The sequence below is a fragment of the Culex quinquefasciatus genome, chromosome 2, assembly GCF_015732765.1.
Source record: "Culex quinquefasciatus strain JHB chromosome 2, VPISU_Cqui_1.0_pri_paternal, whole genome shotgun sequence".
Lineage (NCBI taxonomy): Eukaryota > Metazoa > Arthropoda > Insecta > Diptera > Culicidae > Culex > Culex quinquefasciatus.
Genome location: NC_051862.1, coordinates 143,873,782 through 143,895,990, shown reverse-complemented (window position 1 = coordinate 143,895,990; position 22,209 = coordinate 143,873,782). Strand labels below are relative to the sequence as shown.

At 35.5% G+C, this 22,209-nt stretch overlaps 1 protein-coding gene across 1 annotated transcript; it reads left to right on the top strand.

The window, feature by feature from the left end:
• The first annotated feature begins 21,093 nt into the window (after positions 1-21,093).
• Positions 21,094-22,133, top strand: LOC6044545 (transcriptional activator hap3). The gene is made up of 4 exons (XM_001862012.2): positions 21,094-21,259; positions 21,327-21,652; positions 21,721-21,802; positions 21,901-22,133. Exons 1-4 carry the CDS (start codon positions 21,193-21,195, stop codon positions 21,999-22,001), a joined length of 576 nt encoding a protein of 191 aa, XP_001862047.2. The 5' UTR covers positions 21,094-21,192; the 3' UTR covers positions 22,002-22,133.
• The last annotated feature ends 76 nt before the right edge of the window (positions 22,134-22,209 follow it).

The following is a 22,209-nucleotide window of genomic DNA, read 5'->3' as shown; positions in this document are numbered from 1 at the left end:
CCCTTCCAACAAATGTCAAATCAGTAAAAAAAATTGCCGGTTCAATCCCAGATCTCTTCCGGACAGATCCGGCTGCAAATTTGTACAAATTTGACGTTTGTTTAGGGGGTCGACTAATGCGGTTATGTTAACAATTTGGAAAGTGAAATGTTACCCTCCAGGTTTCAATCGAGCTGGCAAAACATGGTTCCAATTGAGCGACAAGACCTTGCTGATTTAGGTTGGAATCTCTTTAAAATATTATTTTTAATAAAAAAAAACGAGTTTTTACACATTACACATTCCCACATTACAATTATTCCCAGTCAACTCAATCGGAATTTCGATACGAAATTCAATTCGAATCGTAAATGTATTCCGTTTCAAACGCAACAACCAGTTCGTACACGGAATCGGTTGTTGCGTTTGAAACGAAATACGTAAACGATTCGAATTGAATTCCGTTTCAGAATTCCGTTTGGGCTGACTGGGTTATTATGAACAAAAGTCTCTTAGAATTTGTTCTGTTTGATACTCGATTTTCGATCAACAGGATTAAAACAGAATCCAACCTTAAACTTGCAAGGTCTTATTGCCCTGTTGACACTCAAATTTACCAGATTATTTTCCGACCGGAGAGATGTTAAAAGGACAACATTGTCTTTTGATAGCAGAACAAAACCCAACTTCCCAGTCAAATCAATCCGAATTTTGAAACGGAATCTACACAGAAAAAAAAGTTAAATTTTGGAATGTTGAAAATTTGGTAGGTTGAATATTACATCTTTTTTTGGGTAATATTCCATAAAAAATGTGTAAAAATGTGAACCTGATGAATATTCATCAAAAACTGATGAAAATTCATCATTTTCTGGGGTAAAATTCATCATTTTTTTAGCCACAAAATCTGTCACCATTTCCTGATGAATATTACCATCATTTTTTTTCTGTGTAATTAGAATCGTATACAAATTCCGTTTCAAACGCAACAACCGGTTCGAACACGGAACCGGTTGTTGCGTTTGAAACGGAATTTGTATACGATTCTTATCAGATTCCATTTCAGAATTCGGATTGAGTTAACTGGGTTTTCGGCACCCTCAGCAAACGTCAAATCAATACCGGATCTCTCCCGGAAAAGATCCGGCAACAATTTTGTATGGTTTGACGTTTGCGGAGGGTGCCGAAAAAAAGGTAAACAAATCACTTCGTGCATCAGCCAATGGAGTAAAACTGTCTGTCTTGTTGTTGCCATCCAGTCAGTTCAATTTCATTTATACGAATTCGGGGGCGCTCTGCAACCCAGTCAACTAAATCGGAACTCTGAAACGGAATTCAATTCGAATCGTTTACGAATTCCGTTTCAGAATTCCGATTGAGTTGACTGGGAAAGGACGGCATTTGAAAATCATTCGTGCCGTGTACGTTCAAAATCATTCAATTATCGTCAAAACCACACCTACTCTAAAATGAGTAAATGGGGGCATCTGTCAGTTTTTGGTGAATTTCGCTTATTTTACATGAATTTACTCGTTTCTAAGTACACTGTAACTGAAAATCGCACTTTGCTGAGTTCGTTTTCGCACTTTTCCATACGATTTTTTCAGTTCAACTACGATAACACTTTTTTGTGTAATCGCAGGCGAACTGAAAAAATCGTATGAAAAAGTGCGAAAACGAACTCAGCAAAGTGCGATTTTCAGCTACAGTGTAGGTTCGATTTTGTCGAAAAACCCAGTCAACTCAATAAGAATTCCGAAACAGAATTCAATTTGAATCGTAAACGAATTCCGTTTCAATTGCAACAACCGGTACGTACACAAAACCAGTTACTGCGTTTGAAACGGTGTTCGTAATCGTTTCGAATTGAATTCCGTTTTAGAATTTCGATTGAATTGACTAGGAATGATGAACTATCGATTTTTGGTAAAGTAATTATTTTTCACCGATTGATAGTTCATATTGATATTTGGATTTTGTTGGGTCAGTTGATCTTGTGTGAGTGCCTCCAACAAGCAAAGTAGGCCGAACCAATCATGATGACTTTGATTTGAATGTCAGCAGTGAGGAACCAGTCGCTGGCTGGTTTTGAATCGTATTTGCTCACGATCCGTTTCGGGTCGAAGATTGCCATGATACGATCAGCGCTGAGAAAGTGATCAATGCTAATTCAAACGAAAATCAGAACACTTAGTTATTTTGATTCAATCAGGAACAGTCTTAGCAAAAAAATATCCCTCACCTCAACAATTTCTTAGTAAATCTCACAACTCACTCTTACCTGGATCAGATTCAAACATCTCTCACCAAAACCATAAATGTTGCATAAAACTACAGCCTAAATACCAGCAGCAGATTCTGCGCTCAGCTTCCATAAGAAATCACACTCAGAATCAACCACCACACTCTCAAACTTTCTCAAACATTCCCACACAAACACACACAGAAAACATTTGTGGAATTCACCGACAAAGAAGAAATAACACTAAATGAATATATAAAGAGGAAAAAAAATCAATGATAATAAAATGAAATGTTAACAAATTTTTGAAGGTTTTTCTTATTTTTATTTTTTATTGACAACCAACGTGGTGAAAAAACACACAAGTAGAGGATAAATATTAAAAGAAACATAAGTATAAATCATACCTGAAGGAATGACTTACACACAACAAAGCGTTGCGAGAAAATGACATGAAAAACGACAAAAGAACACTGCTAATTAAAAAAGAACCCCGGCGAACGAAGCTTTGCCGGATCGGTCAAGCGCGAACCTTTAAAAAACTGTAGCTATATTTGAGCTATGGCAAACGAAATAAAACAAAACAAAAATACAAACTTTTCATAGTTTTTACGAGTGTGTCAATTGTTGAACCTATTTCCCCTAATTCGAAGAAGAAAAAAAAACAAAACAAAAGTACATATCTTATTCGTTTTTTATTCGTCGTTTTTTCTCGACCATATTAGGTGTGACTTAGCCAAAAACAAAAACCACGCAACTAACCAGCCTGTAAAAAAAGATAATTGAAGAAAAAAGGTAAAGCATTTAGTTCTCTATTTGTCGACTTCGTTTGTCGTGAGAGAAGCAAGCAGAAAATTCACAACATGAAAAACGCAAACAAAAAAAGGTAAAAAAAAACTGTAATCGATGGTATTCGTAAAATTCAGATGAAAAAAGCAAAAAAATACAAATGAATCATACATCACTGCTTAAGTGTAGCGGAGGGAACTGTTTGTAAATAGTGTACACGTTTAAACCAAACAAACAAACAAGACAACTCATACAGCTGAGAAAATATTGCAAACATATTAAAAAGTGCGAGCAGACTTTGAGAGCGTACGTGCGAGAAAGTCATTTGAAGAAAACGAGAAAGCCATTTTCTCCCGTCCAATGAGAACGTTTTCGAGGTAGATCGAGCAGGAAAATACTACAAAAACAAAACTACGAGAGCTAATACCAACTTGAGAGAAATAGACAGAAAACAAATTCGATTCGAAAATGCAAAGTAAACACTCTACAATCTTTATGAGTGTTCTCAACTTCTTGTAAAAGTATCTTCTCTTTCCTCACGATTCCTTCTAGTCTACTCTAGTGAAAATCTACCTTGATTTTAAACGCATTTTTTCCAGTAAAAACTGATCTTTTTACATCTGTTGCCGACAGCATTTGTCGTTGCAGCGTTTCTATTACTGTTTAAGTATTTTTCAAAATACAACCCAAAAAAAAGATAACGAAACATATAACAACAAACAACACTTTGATATTAATAATAAATAAATCATGAATCGAACAAAGAGCGTTAACAGCTGAACGAAATCCAGGAGTACCGTGACAGATAAACAAAAACAAAACAGCCATAAGAAAATCACACATTATAGAAAGAGATAAAAAAAGAGTTACATTCACAAACATCCACTCGTAGAAAGGTGAACCAACAAAGCAAAACAAAACAAACGAAGAAACGTAGTAGCACAAAGCATACCAGACAGAAAAACAAAAAAAAAACAAGAAATGATCGAGCGTTGTTAAAGTTCTAGAAGTGAAAGAAAACAAAAAAAACATGTAACCATCAATGCAAAAGCAAACAAAAAAAAATAGTAAAGCTTACCTGCAGACGTAGTAAAAAACATAAAAACAAAAAATACCAGACAAAACAGCGACGAAACATCAAACAACTTGTGGAAGATTTAATGTGATTAATCGGTAGATTCACACGGAAGGGACGGATTAATTTACTTATTGAATAAGTTTGATTATTAACAAAAAGAAATACATTTGTTTATGCTTTCATTTCTGAAACAAGCAACAAATATGTTTAACAACTTTTTAATGTGATTTCAAAGAAACACTGTTATTTTCGAGATTTTGAATCAAAACTTCGAAACAGGTTTAAACAAAATACAAAATGTATGGCTCACCTATTTGGAAAACATAATTTATCGATTAATCCCAGCCAGTCTTAACAACTCATGTTATAATGATTGACTTTGATTCAAGATTTTTTAGATTTTTTTTGCATAAATTCATTCAAGTTGGTTAAACAAGTTTTGATTGCACTACATGAAGTTGTTGTGCGATTTCATGGATACATGTTGCAAATTAATGAAATTCAATTTATATGAAGTGAAAATTTCATCTTTTTCAAATAAAGCTTCATTTAACGCTCTAAATGAGGTATTAGATAGACTATGACAATAACAACAAATTCTGCAAAAATGTCAAAAATTGCGAGTTTAGTTGTTTGTTTGTCATAGTCCAAAACCTTCTTAACACTCATGGACGCTCCACTAATCGTTTATTTCAAAATGAAATTTCTCAAACTATTAAATGAATTGAAATGATTCTTCCAAAACAGAAAATATTTTGTACGATCAGCTTTAACGAGGTTTAATTCAACAAAACATTTTATTGAATAAAATTGACAAAATTCTGAGTTGAATCAAATTTTGTCAAATTTTTGGGTTACGAAAAACTTGCTTTTTACGTTAAGCGTTGATTCATCAAAAATCTTGATTTACAAATCAACAAAATGTTTTGTTGATTCAAATATGCATTATTTTTCTGTTTGACCCAATTTGATCTAGTCAGTTATTTATGTCAAGAAAATCGCCAAATCACTTTTATTGACAATTTGAAGCTTGTGTACACTCTTGTCCTATGTAGATAAGGATCCCAGCAAGCTTAAAACAAGAGAGTCGCATGGGTCCTAAAAATTAGTTTAAAATTTAGTTTTATCATAAAAAACAAAATTTGGATCGCAGCGTTTGTTGACAGAAAGTATCTTGTTTGACAGCTCGTTCCAAGGAAACTTTCGGGTGGCACATCGCTAAATGTCAACTTGTGGATAATTTTTTTAATAGCAAAATAACAAAAAAAAAATACCAGAAATGACCATAAAAAACTTTCTAGCCGATTGAATTTACCTGAAAAATGAGTATGATTATGGCATCGTGTTGTGTGGAAAACAAACAGCTGTCACTTCTATAAACACCCAGTTTATTTTGTTGACTCGATGTCAGGATAAGTTTAAGCAAATGTTGATCGGATAACTTGTGCGAAACAGATTTTAGATGGCGAGTATTTTTTTTTCGTTAGATAGTCTTGCTGTGGTCTTGCTGCATAATAAACAACTTTTTACTTGGGGCTTATCTTCTCGTGTGAATCTATTCCGTAAGGTGCCACCCACAAATGACGTGACATTTGAGGGCGTCTAAAGATGTGTGATCGCCGAACAAAGCTACGTCATTTGCGGGTGGTGCAAACACGCATTTAATTTATTACAAAAAAAAACAGTGTTTCCGAAATTTCGTAGAAAACGACTCGTTCAGCCATATTTCAAACGAAAAAATCAAGAACAAAAAATGATCTGCCGATACCGATGAATACATACAACCACCTTCAGCTATTTTGTCACCCACACGATAGCACACATCACCAACATTGACGTGTTAAAATGTTGCGCGTATTCTTACACAAACACAATCAAACACTGTTTTTCGTCGTTGTCAAATGCATACAAGTTCATAACAACCGCGATTTTCACAACAATTGTTTGTCTGGTGTTAAAAGAATATAGCTGCGTAATAAACAAGGGTTTTTTAAGTTCATACAAAGGAAAACAAAGACACAATTTTAACCACAAAACATGTATTAAACGTTAATTGTTATACACGTTTTTTATTTATATATTGAAAATGGAAACAAAAAAACTGAAAAGAGTGGATATGTTGCAAACACAATTATATGAAAGCGAAAAATAATTTTTATGGGGAATATAAGCAAAACCAAATATATTGTTATTTATAGTGGATAAAAATTAAATTAAAATAACTGAAACAGAAAAACAAACGCTTTTAGACTTCCAGTTTATGACGAATAATTCAAGTAAACAAGTAAACACAAACAGTATAAGTCATTCATACCAAATGGATTGAAGAAAATCATTGCAAAAAAAAACTATTAAAAAGTAAGAAACTGGTATGTAGATAAAGGGATATGAATTTGTTTATAAATTTACCAGGAAATATTACTGCAAAATATTAGTTAAATAAGCTGCAATGTGAAAACCAAAACACAAATCACATAGACGCATGTAAAGTTTTAAAACTAATTCAACAACAACAACAAAAAAAGAATGAAGCATTAACGTAGTGGTAAATTTATACGGAACGCTTACACTTGACAACATGAGCGAAGCAGCATGCGTGAACAAATACAACAGCAACATAAAATGTAGGTACTTGAGCGAGTTTGAAAGTGATGGCTTTTTCCAAACAACAAACACAAACAAACGAAAACGAACAAAAAGAGCGTATCTTATAGTTGTTATAATCAAATAATGGGTATAACATCCAGGCGTTGCATCGTTAAATTAGTAAAACAAAAAAAAAAGCAGCATACACAACCAACTAATTGAGTAAAACAAAACATCGGCAGAAAAAAAAACTCCCACTCAAGCATGGAGGGATCTCATACACACAAACACACACAAACAAAACCTGTTGAATGTAGTGAAGTTTTTCGTAACAACCCTCGTGCGCAAGTAAGCAAAAAGCATCCAAGTTAAAACAAAAGTAAACAGAAAAAAACATCCGTCAAGTGAGCGATTGGAAGGTAAACATCTATTTTCAGTTTTAAACTTCACGTGTGAAATGAATTGTTGCAGCAAACAAAAACACATCCACAAACAAAAAAGAAAATTAGTAAATTGTTAAACAAAATAAAATACACAAACAAAAAAAAAACACATACACACCGATGCAGTTAACAAATTAGCTTCGTTTGCTTTCTCCTTAATCAAACGTAATCTTAACAAGCGTAAATAAAAAAAACACACTCACAAACACACACCTACACATACAAGGTACTATTGGAAATCACTTACTGAAAATTGGCGACTAACGAAACAAATTTCCACCTGCAAACGCTCACTTACATTTTTAAAACAAAGCAATAAGTAATATAATTGATAACAAGGAAAATAGTTATTAAATCAACTTTACATAAATTGTAGAAGTTTAAAAGAAAACGATAACAGTTAAATCTGCAGTAAACGAAAAACACCTACATAAAGACACAAGCACACACAAGAAGAAAAGAAGAAAATAGCAGCTAAAGGCATCAATTTGATTTTCTTTTCTTACGTCTAAATTGGAGAAAAAAAAATCGATACAAAGCATACAACGCCGGAGGATTAAAACCAAAAAAAAAACAATACAAAAAAGTTTTTTTTTTATTTTGATTTCCAGACCTTTTTTTCTAGTTATCATTTAAGGTGAGCATCATATTCAGTAAGCGCGTTTGTATTTATAATTTTAAGGGCAAGAGATGCAAATAAACCATTACAGACACAACATGAACTATTAGCATAAATTCGAATGTATGTATAAATTTTTAAGATAGGCATTAACAAGGAAAAAGACAACAAAAAATGAAGAAAAAAAAACAGAGTTATATACTAAAAGATATTGATTGTTGACAAATGAGATTGTCTTGCGTAGTATGTTGCGTTTGCTGTCTCATTTTTAATAAAAACTGAAAGGAAATAAAAAAAATAATAAAAGGATTAAAAAATAAGGAAAAAACTTTTTTGTTAACTATTATACATATATAGATTTGATTTTATATATATACCTATATATCATTCTCATTACAAAGCATATATAGAATATGAATAAACTGATTCTAAACAAGGAAAACAAAAGGCGTTTCATTCAAACGAATCCTTTAAAAATTGGTAGAGTTTGGTAAAATTTATGAGTGATATCATATGAGTATTTGCTTTGTTTAGTTTGGGAATTTTCTCGCTCTTTCATTTAATTCATTAGAAAATACTTACCATATTATTGAAAATAATTTAGCAATATTTTATACATTAAAATCCATTTTTTCGAGAAGAAATTGAAATTAGGAGCGCGAGCTCTAGCTCGGACTTTATGCAAGATGGCAAATCTTGATTTAAGATTAAATTTCGTCATAGATTGCATTTGAAACCAACATGACTTCCACTTGGAAACCAAAGGACAAGTCTATTGGGGCAAATCAAAATGAAATTCATTTGAATCTCACGAGAACACCGTGACAAAAATAAGGGAATGATTTTTTGCCAATCATCAGCTGGAACTGAGTGATTTTTACATTCATTTGAAATGAAGAGTGAGAGTTCAAACGCAACAACCGGTTCGAACACGGAACCGGTTGTTGCGTTTGAAACGGAATTTGTATACGATTCTGATTAGATTCCGTTTCAGAGTTCGGATTGATTTGACTGGGCTGGTGCATACTACACTGAAAAAACCCAACATAGCAAAATCAAATGTTTTTTCACGTCAGCTAGTCCGAAAACAAACACGATAACTTCACGTGCTTTTCCTTTGACTCTCACATGCTTTTCATTTCAAATAAATGTGGAAATCACTCAGTTCCAGTTGATCATTGGCAAAAAATCATTCCCTTATTTTTGTCACGGTGTTCACGTAAGATTCAAATGAATTTCATTTTGACTTACCCCAATCGGCTTGTCCTTTGGTTTTAAAGCGTAAGTAACGTGAGAATCAAATGAATTTCATATTGATTTGCCCCAATCGACTTGTCCTTTAGTTTCCAAGTGGAAGTCATGTTGGGTTCAAATGCTTAAAGCAAGATTTGCCATCTTGCATAAAGTCCGAGCTAGAGCTCGTGCTCCTAATTTCCATTTCTTCCCGGAATTTAATGTATAAAATTTTGCTGGAGTATTTTTAATAATATGGTAAATATTTTCTAAAGAGTTCTTTGCAATCTTTAATTCTTATATAGCAGAAAATTTCTAATATTTCCACAGGTAATCACGGGTAGGATAAATTCCGGCGAAACCTAGGCATTCCCATGGAAGAGAACTTTCCAAGACCCCCGTCCAGGCTTGTTCCGGTGTGTGAGAGTGTGAGAGATCTGGTGTGTGGCATAGAAGTCAATTTTCGCTGATCGTCCAGAATGTGCATCTTTTTTTTAAGGCTCTGGAAGGAATCATCCCACGCAGAAAAATGTTTTGTAGAATCAGCCTGTACGAGGTTTTGAATCAACAAAATTTTTGTTGAATATAATCAACGCCGATTTTGCGTTTAAACAAACAGAAGCAGTTTACATATAGTGATTATTTTTTCATTTCAATTTACTATTTCTGGATCCTGAATTCAGAACCATCATTGACAGTCATTGCCCCAAAAGTGAAGGACATCATCTACCACCTTAAGTGTGAATCGTTCTCGAAAAAGTGAAGTTTCTAATTAGCGCCTAAACTCCCAAGCTTGAGAAAAGGGGGGAATTTCCATACAAATTCCCCCTTTTTCTCGAGCTTGGGAGTTAAGCGTTTTTCATGTTACATGAATAAAGGCAAAAATCGAAAAGATATTAAACGTATATTTATTTTACAATCGCAAATATAGAATAGACAAAAAATATGCTTCATAAAATCTTCTCTTGAAAATGAAAAGAAATTCATTTGATTTTAATGTGCGGTGTGTGCGGTCCATTTCTTTCTCATAAATATTTCATGTGATAATCATGTCGTATGGGGCAAATTCACGTGTGAAACATGTGATATTGCTATGTGACTTTCTTTCAGTGTACACATATATGCATATACCGTAATCTGGGGTGAATCGGGACTACAGTCTGAATAGGGACAGCAGTTTTTAGAGCACTTAAAGCTTTTAAATTTGGAAATGGATGTACACATTTTGTTGGCCTGAGTCTGTTCTAACCGAAACCAACCAGAAAAATCAAAATATTGTGCTCCAACATGGTTAAAAATGCTGTCCAAATTCACCCCATGTGTCCCGATTGACCCCAGTTTACGGTATGCTTTTTAAGTGCATCTCCAGCGCGGGCAAATCAAATTTGCACCCGACGTCAACCCCACCGCGATACCTGTCGCGGTAGCAAATTTGCTCTCAGTTCTTCGGGATTTCACTTTGCTACCCGCTATAGACGTATCCAGTTTGAAATGGCCGCTAGGTGGCCAATGGTGTTAGAAATGACAGCTTCCATGTATTTGAATATGGGAGCTCAGGAAAACTCAATTTTTAAGCAATAAAATGATTATTTATGATAAAAGTATTGATTTATTAGGTGCACAAAATGTGTCTAGAATATTATTAAAAAAAACTGTTCAAAAAATTTGCAATTGAGATAAGTACACCATTCGATTCAGCAGGAATTTTGGGCACCAAAAATATATAGTTTTCATATGTTAAGTATTTTATTTTAGAAGAAAATTAACAAAAAGTATGAAAATCGAGACATTTAGTATGGGAGCTGTCAAATCTCTCACCATCAAAAAGCAGCGTTGAGCTTTCGCTGGATTTGTCTATTCTGCTGGTTTGCTACTGCGGCAAATGGAATGATGCACGGAAAACTGAATCATGCACGGAAAAAAATATTTTTTTTATGCATAAAATTTTTTTAAAAATGACAAAATTTTAAAAAAATCAAAGACAGTTAAAAAACTATAAAAATTTTAAAAAAATAACAAAATTAAAAAAAAAACTTTTAAAAAATAAAAAGAAATGAAAAACTCAACAAATAAAAAATTACAAAATTAAAAAAAATAAAATTGAAAAAAAAATTAAAAAAAAATTTAAATCAAATTAAAAAAAATAAAAAAAAATCAAAAATTAAAAAAAAAATAAAAGATTAAAAAAAATTAAAACAATTTTAAAAAATTTAAAAACAAAAACCAAAAAAAAAAGGTAAAAATTAAAAAAAAATAAAAATTTAAAAAAACATATATTTTTTTTTAAATTCAAGAAAAATTAAAAAATTTCAAAATTAAAAAAAATAACAAATTGAAAGAAATTCAAAAAAATTAAAAATTTCAAAAAAATAGAAAAATATTTAAAAAATTGGAAAATTAAAAAAAAACTGAAAAGATTGAAAAAAAAATTGAAAAAAAATAAACAGGAATTGAAAAAATCAAAAAAATAGCAATTTAAATTCCGGGTGCTGAAAAGACAGAATGCGTAACGTGATTTTCGAATGCGCCTAACTGCTCCTCACTACTACACTGAGGAAAAAGAATGTAAGATTTTCATAAGACTACATCTTATGTGCTGCCTGATTTGAGTATCCACTAGGCTCTCGCGATTTTCATAGACAATATTATGACCATCACTATAAATTCATAAGGTTATAACTAAACTTTACTTATGTATTTGGTCCACTGTTGATAGACTATGGACTTCATAAGAAATTTTTATGAAATTCATCTGTAATTTTTCAATGGTTTTCGCGTATGATGCTAGTGTGAAATTTTTTGACATTTCAAGATGGCGAAAGGACGGATCGAGCAGACAATTTTAAACGCTCTCTACTCCAAATCGCCTCGTAGTTCGGTAACTACTTCGCAAAGCTGCCGCCGCCGCTATGAGTTTTACCGCGACCTCCAAGACACAGGTTAGTTTTGTGGCGGGTGTTCCGTGGGTTTTGGTTCGAAGTTGAATATTTTGTTTTGGTATTTTAGGTAATATCAATGGCCGTTGGTTCCGCCGGTGGCCCTCCCCAGCATCCTCCAGAAGGATCCGGAGAATAGCATCGGTGAGGACAGTTCCGAGCAGCGGTCGAAGGTTTAAGTTTGATTGACGCGGTCATGCCGAAAGTGGTGGCCATCCGGCAGAACATGCGGAATCACCAGCAAAAGACGATTAAACCGGAGGCTGTGGAAACCAACGGGACGACGAGCAATGGAAGGAAATTAAGTTTTGGTTATATTACGATAATTTAAAAATATATACGTTTAAAATTAAAATAAATTTTTGTTTTCATTCAATTAATAAAAATAAGAAAAAATGGGTATAAAAAACAATGTTTATCAATATAATCTCCATGAGCATTGTGTGGAGTGATACACCCTATTGCGGTGTAAGTGAGCGCACTCCATTGGATCGAGTCGAATAGGCCCCTCGTACGATACGCAACCATGCACTGACAAAGCATGGACGCAGCCACATGAATGGTTCGGTGACAGCTGGCAATGCAAGCCCAGCTCGCGTCCTCTTTCCTCGTGTGACGTTCGGCCGGATCGGTTGTGAGTCCGCACCGATTCCCCGGCGGGCGATTTCCCGAGTGGAATTATCGATCCACACATTGGCGACCGTGACGGAGTTGAAATTTTATTTTCAACCTCAAAGAACCGTCGGGAAATCGCCTGCCGACGTGGTTTTGGTGCAGATTTGTTTGTTTGTTTTGGTGCTGTTGGTTGAAATTTTTTTGTTTTTTTTTTGGAGGAAGGATTGGAGTAGAGCAAAGGCGCGAGCGTAAGGTCTATTTGACCGAGTTGTCCGGAGCGCACCGTAAAAGGAAAAATTCAAAGTGTTGCTGAGGATTTAAAAAAATGGTTTTGTTGTGAAAAAGGCTTGTTCGGTGGGTGAGTAAAGTGAAACTGAGTTTGACAGAACGGAATTTGATTGAATCGCGTTGGGCACGGAGGTCAGATGGGCCTGCCGTGGGAAATAGCCTGGAAGGCCGCGATTGGAGGAACATTTTGTCGCGTTGGGCACGGTGGGTCAGATTGGCCCGCCGTGGTAAATAGCCTGGAAGGCCGCGATTGTTCCAAGAAAAAAGAGTCGCGTTGGGCACGGAGGTCAGATGGGCCTGCCGTGGTAAATAGCCTGGAAGGCCGCGATTGGAGGAACATTTTGTCGCGTTGGGCACGGTGGGTCAGATTGGCCCGCCGTGGTAAATAGCCTGGAAGGCCGCGATTGTTCCAAGAAAAAAGAGTCGCGTTGGGCACGGAGGTCAGATGGGCCTGCCGTGGTAAATAGCCTGGAAGGCCGCGATTGGAGGAACATTTTGTCGCGTTGGGCACGGTGGGTCAGATGAGCCCGCCGTGGTAAATAGCCTGGAAGGCCGCGATTGTTCCGAGGAAAAATGAATCGCGTTGGGCACGGAGGTCAGATGGGCCTGCCGTGGGAAATAGCCTGGAAGGCCGCGATTGGAGGAACATTTTGTCGCGTTGGGCACGGTGGGTCAGATTGGCCCGCCGTGGTAAATAGCCTGGAAGGCCGCGATTGTTCCAAGAAAAAAGAGTCGCGTTGGGCACGGAGGTCAGATGGGCCTGCCGTGGTAAATAGCCTGGAAGGCCGCGATTGAAGGAAAATTTTGTCGCGTTGGGCACGGTGGGTCAGATGGCCCGCCGTGGTAAATAGCCTGGAAGGCCGCAATTGTTCCGAGGAAAATGAATCGCGTTGGGCACGGAGGTCAGATGGGCCTGCCGTGGTAAATAGCCTGGAAGGCCGCGATTGGTGGAGCGTTTTGTCGCGATGGGCACGGTGGGTCAGATGGGCCTGCCGTGGAAAATAGCCTGGAAGGCCGCGATTGGAGGAACACCCGTTGTAAATAACCTGGAAGGCCGCGTTTGGTCCAATGAAAACATGGCACAAATCCTGCGATTGGCGTTACTGAAATCGCTAGAGGTGTGTTAGGTCAGTTGGTCCAGCCGTAGTTTAGAAGATGGTGATTCAGACTGACTCTCTGTGGTTGAATAGTTTTAAACATGCAAAAGGCGAGAGGTGTAGCTGTAGGTTATTGAGATTGCTTTGGGAAGTGGTTAAAATATAGTCACGAATGCTCTCGTAATGAATTTTGTGACAAAGCTGTGGACAGATGACGATGCTACGCATAATGATTTGTTTAAGGTGAATTTGAGTTAATCAAAAAGATGCAAGGAATATGGAAAAGTTTTAATGATTTTAGGGATTTCTGTATGTAAGTAAATAAAGAAAGGAAAAAAGTAAGACTTGAATAATTTGGTAGTGAACTGTGAGCAACTTCAAAACTTAATTACAATAAAGTAGGTTGTTATGGGCCAGAATGGTTTACAGAAACCAAGATAGAAAAGAGAGAGAGAGAGATAGATAGATAGATGAATAGATAGAGAGAGACAGGTAGCTAGATAAATAGATAGATAGATAGAGAGGGAGATAGATAGATAGATAGATAAAAAGAGAGAGATAGAGGTAGAGCTAGAAAGAGAGAGGTAGAGTTAGAGAGAGAGAGGTAGAGCTAGAGAGAGAGAGAGAGAGAGAGAGAGAATCATGATCAGTTCGGTGCGTTAAGTGATATGCTTGTTAGAAATTCTAACGTAACCTTCTTTTCTTTGATCAATGTTGGCGATGGATCCAAAAGTTACTGGGAATTTGTTTTTTTTTGGTTTTATTGAAAACTTTTGCAGATTGCATAGGAATGCCGTTATGTAGTTGTAGTATTTATTTCATAGTTCAATTGTTTAAACAATATTTTTTATGGAGAAGAGGAGAGATGTGTGGAGTGATACACCCTATTGCGGTGTAAGTGAGCGCACTCCATTGGATCGAGTCGAATAGGCCCCTCGTACGATACGCAACCATGCACTGACAAAGCATGGACGCAGCCACATGAATGGTTCGGTGACAGCTGGCAATGCAAGCCCTGCTCGCGTCCTCTTTCCTCGTGTGACGTTCGGCCGGATCGGTTATGAGTCCGCACCGATTCCCCCGGCGGGCGATTTCCCGAGTGGAATTATCGATCCACACAAGCATTGCCATATATTCTGTACACAATTCCATCCATGAATGTCATAAGATAACTCAATGGAAATCTTAATTGACGGCTTTGTCAAATTTCCCCTCCCAGCCATAAGAAAATCTTATGACATCCGAATAAAATCCTGATGTCGAAAGGTCATAAGACGTTCTTATGAATTTTGCCAGTACCTTTTTCTGAGTGTAAGTTTACACTTTGTATCAGGGCAAGGGAGGATTATGTATCTTTGAAGTGCCGTGATAGTATCGGAGTAAGATTATTCTATAGGCCCCCAAAACCAAAGCTAAAAAATCTATTCGCCACCTACATTCGAGTAGGAGAACTTTGGTGCAAGGTTACGTTTACGGTTTTGCGCGATAAGTGCAAAGGGGAGTGAAAACTATTCTAAGATTTTTTTAAAGAAAATTGATCTTTTGGAATAAAATAAAGTTAACAGGAGGTAAGAAATAAAAAGTTCTATCGACTGACTTTTTGATTTTTTTGCTAAGTTGCCTTTTTCATTGAAAATTCTGAGATCCGGATTGAAAACGCGAGAATGAGGTTAGATTGCTAATTTTGAAAATCAATCCAATTATCATTTTTCAAGCAGATCTTTACTTTTATGGTAGAAGTGACTTTAAAAATAATTGTCCACTTGAATAATCTACATTCTCAATTGATTAGTTATGTTTTGGTTGATTAAAACATTCCCTTATTTTGAATCAGATAATGAACAGGTTAAATCGACCATCACAAAAATATTTTCGTTTATATCAATTAAGCTATTTATTTCTTACCTGAAAATGGTATAATTTGCTATTAATGTCGATTTTATGATGAAATAAAACAATTTGAAATTTCAAACCAATTTACTCGCTGTAGGTTATAATGAAAACATCACCCCAAATTTGAGCGCCCTCTAGTGGGGGGTAATTTTGACGTTTGATTGCCTATAAGGCTTTCTAGTCACAAATTTACCAACACATTGAAAGTATGTTTACATGACAGCTGGACGTTTGTTTGCATCAGGTTTCCTATCTCTTTCTAGCAAAAGTTTTTTGTCAGGCGACTTCTAGCTGGTTTTTTTGACTGACTGCCCGATATGTCAGACAACATACTTCGCAGGGCTGTGACAGCTACAGCTCGATCCAAGGCTGATTTTGACAACCGCACTACTACACACTCAATCGCGAGTACCTTAGGTAGAAAGCCATGAGCTCGATCATAGAGATATCCACGCGCGAGAGTGTGTTAGTTTGGAGTTTAGTTACACACAGACATAGGCAAATCGAGTAGAATGATTCGTCTGTCAAAATCAGCTGTGTCCTTTGTTATACCACGAGCACGTGGAAAACAGCTGGTTTTTACAGGCGTGTTGTCTACTCGATTTGCTTATGTCTGCGTGAAAATAGTGTAAACAAAATCAGCTGCTTGGAATTCAGCCAATCACAATCGATCAAAACCAAAACAATACTTTAAATACAAATACTAACACAGAATCGTGGTGTGCGTGAGAGAAACCGTGGAGATCTCTATTGTTTGCATCAGGACACTGTGACGAGGAGTTCGTCATTTTTGAGTTAAATTATATTTTTTTCACTGGGCCTAGAAAGCCTTATATTATTTGGCAGGTTCCAATTGTCAAATCTCGATTTCAACCCTCTTCTTAAGATTTGTTGACTACGAATACCTCAAAAGCTCGACTCATTTTTTTAATCCTGACAAAAAAAATTATAGATCGATTCCTGACAAAAAAAATTATAGATCGATTACAATACTTGCCACTTGTTGATATCATTTGGCAAACAGTACCTAAATTGGTTCCACTTTGACAATTCTAAATTGAGGCCACTTTGCGAACCACTATTCTGCACCCAGTTTAAATTAAAAAACAACAACAACAATTAAGCTATTTAATCGCATTTTTGATTTCTCTTATTTTTGGATTTTGGTATTTTTATATTTTCGAATTTCTGCATTTTTGAATTTTTTAAGGTTTGAAAAAATATAAGCTATTTTAACACATTTTTGAATTTTTGTATTTTTGAATTTTCAAATTTTCGAATTTTTGACTGTTTGAATTTTTAATTTTAATTTTTTTAATTTTAAATTTTCGAATTTTTAAATTTTTCTATTTTTGAATCATACACAAGAGCAAACATACAAAAAAATGAAAAAAATAAAAAAAAATAAAAAGATCAGAAAAAAAATTAAAAAAATTAAAACAAAAAAAGTAAAAATTAAAAAATTAAAAAATTAAAAAACATATTTTTTTTTATTCAACAAAAAATTAAAAATTTCAAAAAAATAGAAAAATCTTAAAAAAAATTGTAAAAAAAAACCCGATTTAATCCCACTAGGGGTGAGATAGAGCCTTTCTTACTAAAGAATATAACTTCTCTCAATTCACAACATCGACTTGATACAAAAAATCTTATGATGAAAGCAAGGTATTATTAATGATGTGTTTTCTAAAAGAATTCACCTATCGAATATTTTTAATCGTACAAATTCTTAGCTTCCAATGCGCAAGTGACGACACACACCGCGGTTTTGGTTTTCTAGTTTTGGTACGAGCCCAAAAACCGAACAAAGCAGGCGCAAAGCAAAACCGAGTTAACCGCACAGTGGGAAGCTTGCCATTCAGCGTCTACGAAAGTGAGAGAGTCAGAGATAGATATTTTTACAACCGCACCACTACACACTCAATCGCAATACCTTAGGTAGATAGCCATTGGCGTCGCGAGCATTGAAAACTTTGAAAACGATATAAAGCTTAGAAGCTTCGAAAGCTCCTATTGGAATCCAATGAACTCTGTTAAATAAAACAACACGACAAATGAAGCCTACTTAAAGGCGATTTTAGGAGCACACGGGAAACAAATTGATTGTACCCGGATGAATGTCCTATGTCAAAAAAGTTTTTGCATAAACATTGGACAGTTATGCAAAAACGGACAGAGCAAAAGAAACCGAAAAGCTACGATATCTTACATGTTGAAGGAAACATCGGTAGACAAGCTACTACGAACGAGTATAAGTCGAGCCGAAACATATGCGCCAGCATTCTCGCGCCAGTATTCGAAGCTCAACTTGACAACTTGGCGACGAAGCGTCGAAAATCGATGCAGTGTGATTTTTTGGCGATTTTTCCGATTAAAATTCATGCTGAATCGACATATTTACGAAGATGGAAATGACGTCCTGGCTTAAAGTAAAACCTATACCTTTCTTTAGTAAGAAAGGCAAAAAGTAAATCGTTCTAAAAATTGATCGGGATTGCCGATCGATTTCGAATTTGTTTCAGATGCTCACTCATGGTCTGTACTATGAATGTAGCAAGAAATTTCGAATAAAATCAGAAATGAAAAATGTTGGCGAAGGTCACCAGGTGGGCTTTTACCTTTTTTTAGGGATTTTGTTTCTTATGGTAGGTCAATCAAACGGCTCTAACTCCAGAACCATATTATGAATCTGGATGAAAATTTGGGAGGTTGTATGGCTCGAAAAATGCAATTTTTGAGATAAATAAAAGGTATGAAAATGAAAAATTTTGACCATATTTTCATTTGAAAACTGTGTATTTTCTGGAAAAGTCTGGCCGCATTCGAAAACAGATGGATAATTCGAAATTTGCGCGGCAACTCGCCCAGGTTCAGCACACTAGCTTTCATCTGCATTTAGGAGAATCGAAATCGGATTTATGGGAGCTGAGAACGGAGCGACACAAAATTTTGCAAAATTTTACCACATACGAACATCACTCGACCTCCACAGAATTTATTTTCTCAAAATTCGAGGGTTCGAGATAGACGAGTTCTGTCAAGGTGAATCGATAGAGCGTCGAAAATCGATGCAATGTGATTTTTTGGCGATTTTTCCGATTAAAATTCATGCTGAATCGACATATTTACGAAGATGGAAATGACGTCCTGGCTTAAAGTAAAACCTATACCTTTCTTTAGTAAGAAAGGCAAAAAAAATAAAAAAAACTAAAAAGATTGAAAAACAAAGAAAAAAAATAAACAGAAATTGAAAAAATAAAAAAATAGCTCTTTAAATTAATAAAAAACAACAACAACAACAATTAAGCTATTTAATCGCATTTTTGATTTTTTTATTATTGAAATTTTGTATTTTTAAATTTTAAAATTTTCGAATTTTTGCATTTTTAGTTTTTTTAATTTTTGTGAAAAAATGAGCTATTTAAACACATTTTTGAATTTTTGTATTTTTGAATTTTAAAATTTTCGAATTTTTGACTTTTTGAATTTTAATTTTTTTAATTTTTAATTTTTAAATTTTTGAATCATACACAAGAGCAGACATACAAAAATCTTCGACACACGCATTTAAAACTTTGCCCCCGTCTTGCCGGTATTTGTCGGGTATCAGAAAATGAGTACCGTAAAACGGGTTGACTTTGATAGCCGGGGTGACTTTGATAGGTTTGCGATTTTTCCGCAAAATGAAGAGTTCAATTAAAATACGTAAGGAATGGTTCAGAAACATACTGATCGTGGTAGAGAAGTGTTCAAAGTACCTCATGAGTAACTTTTCATAAATTTTTTAAAAATTTATAAAGTTAGTTAACTATAGTTAAGAAAATGTGGATGAAAGTCATTATTTTAAACTTCTCAAAGTGTCATGATTTTCTCAATGAACATGATTTTTAATCGGAAAACGGAATGCATTTTCGGATTCTTTGGACAATTTTCCACTAGGAGAAGGTTAAATAAGTTTGAAAATAATAAATAATATGTGTTTTTGAAACACGATTAAAAAAAATCTCCAAATTTATAGGCAAATTCAGTTGAACAAATTTCATGTAAAATGTGAAAACTTGTGATTCGTGCTTCGAATTCAGTTTAAAATGCAATATAAATCGATAATTTTATAAACAAAACTATTTTTAACAAATTTCAGGCAAAATTCCGACTTTTTAACAATTTTACCTAAAATTTATATGTATTTTGTTAAAAAGCTTATAAACTTAGTTAACTTAATATAAACATTGATTTTTTTTCTTAAATACTATATCAGCTACTTTAGTGATGGTACATTTAACGTACAAATAAAGTTTGAACATCTTAAATATGATTATAACAAGAAAAACTATGACTATCAAAGTCACCCCGGAATTAAAACCAAGAATTTTTAACGTAACTATTTTTCTAAACACTATTGAAAAAACTATTTTTTCCAAAATAGTGCATGGACTTTGTGTGGCCTACCCCAATACATGTTTTAAAAATAATAATCTTGAGAAAAACCTTACCTGTTGGAAAATATTCTAAAAACAAATTGAAATCCTATCAAAGTCACCCCGGTTTACGGTACCCGACAGGTACCGACACATATTTTTTTTTACAGATGAACTTGAGATCAAATTTGATACCTGCTTTGCTACACGCGGTGGAAGACTCGGGGGCAAACTCGAGAGCAAATTTGGTGGGAATCAAATCAGGTAGCAAATTGTTTAACTTTCGACATTTTGCGAAAAATGAAATTCTTTGAAATTTTCCATAGGATTCAAAAGTTTAACAAACTTTTAGCATTTCTAGGCATGAATCAACACATAATTATTTATTTTCAAGGTAAACGAGAGCAAAAAATGATAAAAACCCATATTTGCCCCCCGCGGTGGGCTTGTTTCGGTGGCAAATTTGCTACCCTAGCGGTGGGGATGACGAAGTTTTTTCAAGGTGGTAAATTTGATCTCGGTATTCTTGAGCCGGGTGCAAATTTAATTTGCACCCAGCGCTGGAGATGCCCTAACTTGAACAAATTTTAAAATGAATAAAAGATTCATCCAATATTATTTAAGAATTGAAAAAAATAAGCAAAAAATTAAAAATTTATGGATGGGGATGCAGTTTCTGAAAATCCGCAAAGGGGTGAATGGATCGCAAAAGGTAGAGAAACACTGGATTAAACCATCGGTGTTTCAGTGTGCAACATTTACTGTGTTCCGTTTTCGCAAAAAGTAATGCCCTTTTGCAGTAACGTGTAAAGTACACCCTAAAACAATTATTAGCTGAACAAGTGCAAGTGTCCATAACCGTGTACAACCTTCAAACTGTCAAAATAAAGTTTGTTTTGATTTTTGTTGCGTCCTTTCGCGAAGCAAGTTTCGGCGAATCAAATTTTCGATTTTCTTCGTTCGGATTGTCCTGCTAATGGCACACAGTGGGGGAACCCCGTCCGCAATGGACAACAGCTCGTACTACGGCCAGGACGAGCTAGGTAAGTGGTTCATTGTCGTTTGAGTTTCGAGCTTCACACTACAATCCGCTTTTTCTCCCTACGGCAGATGCCTCCGACGATTCCGGCGCAGACCAGGTGCTGAAGCCGGGTTTGCCACTGCGCGAGCAGGACCGCTTCCTGCCGATCGCCAACATTACCAAAATCATGAAGAAGGGCATTCCGGCGAACGGGAAGATCGCAAAAGATGCGCGCGAGTGCGTTCAGGAGTGCGTGTCGGAGTTTATTTCGTTCATCACGTCCGAGGCCAGCGAGCGGTGCCATTTGGAGAAGCGCAAGACCATCAACGGTGAGGACATTCTGTGTGCCATGTACACGCTGGGCTTTGACAATTACGTCGATCCGCTGAAGGAGTATTTAACGAAGTACCGAGAGGTGGGTTCCTAAGCTGCGAAGCGGATTTCCCTTTTTTCAAGTGTGACTATTCTTGCCGCCCATTTCAGAGCATAAAAGCGGAACGATCAAGTCCGGAACAAACGCCGGAGCACCAGGAGCAGTACGAAGTTATCAACCAGGACTTTAGCTGTGAGTTGTGATTGACAAAAAATGTTTGATCATCCTTGCCACATACCTTACAAAAAATTATCAAAAAACACTCAACAATCATTTCATTCTTTCTACAGCGGTGCAACCGTCCAATTCTTCCGCAACCGTCGCGACCGCGGACGTGCTCTACCAGAGCTCGGATGGGACGTACTTTTTGAAAAGCAACTCGTTTCAGTAGATTCAACGAGGATTTTCGTCGTATCGTGTGTTAGGTAGCTTAGTCGGTAAGTTTAATTTGGAGAGTTTTTATTTGCCATTCACTCCCGCGATTGTGGAATAAAGCAAAAAAAAGTGGCGCATTTTAAGGATTTACCAATCGTATTATTCCTCGTTCTTCGAAAGCCAGACATTGTGAACAGGATACACTTATAACTTATGTATAAGAA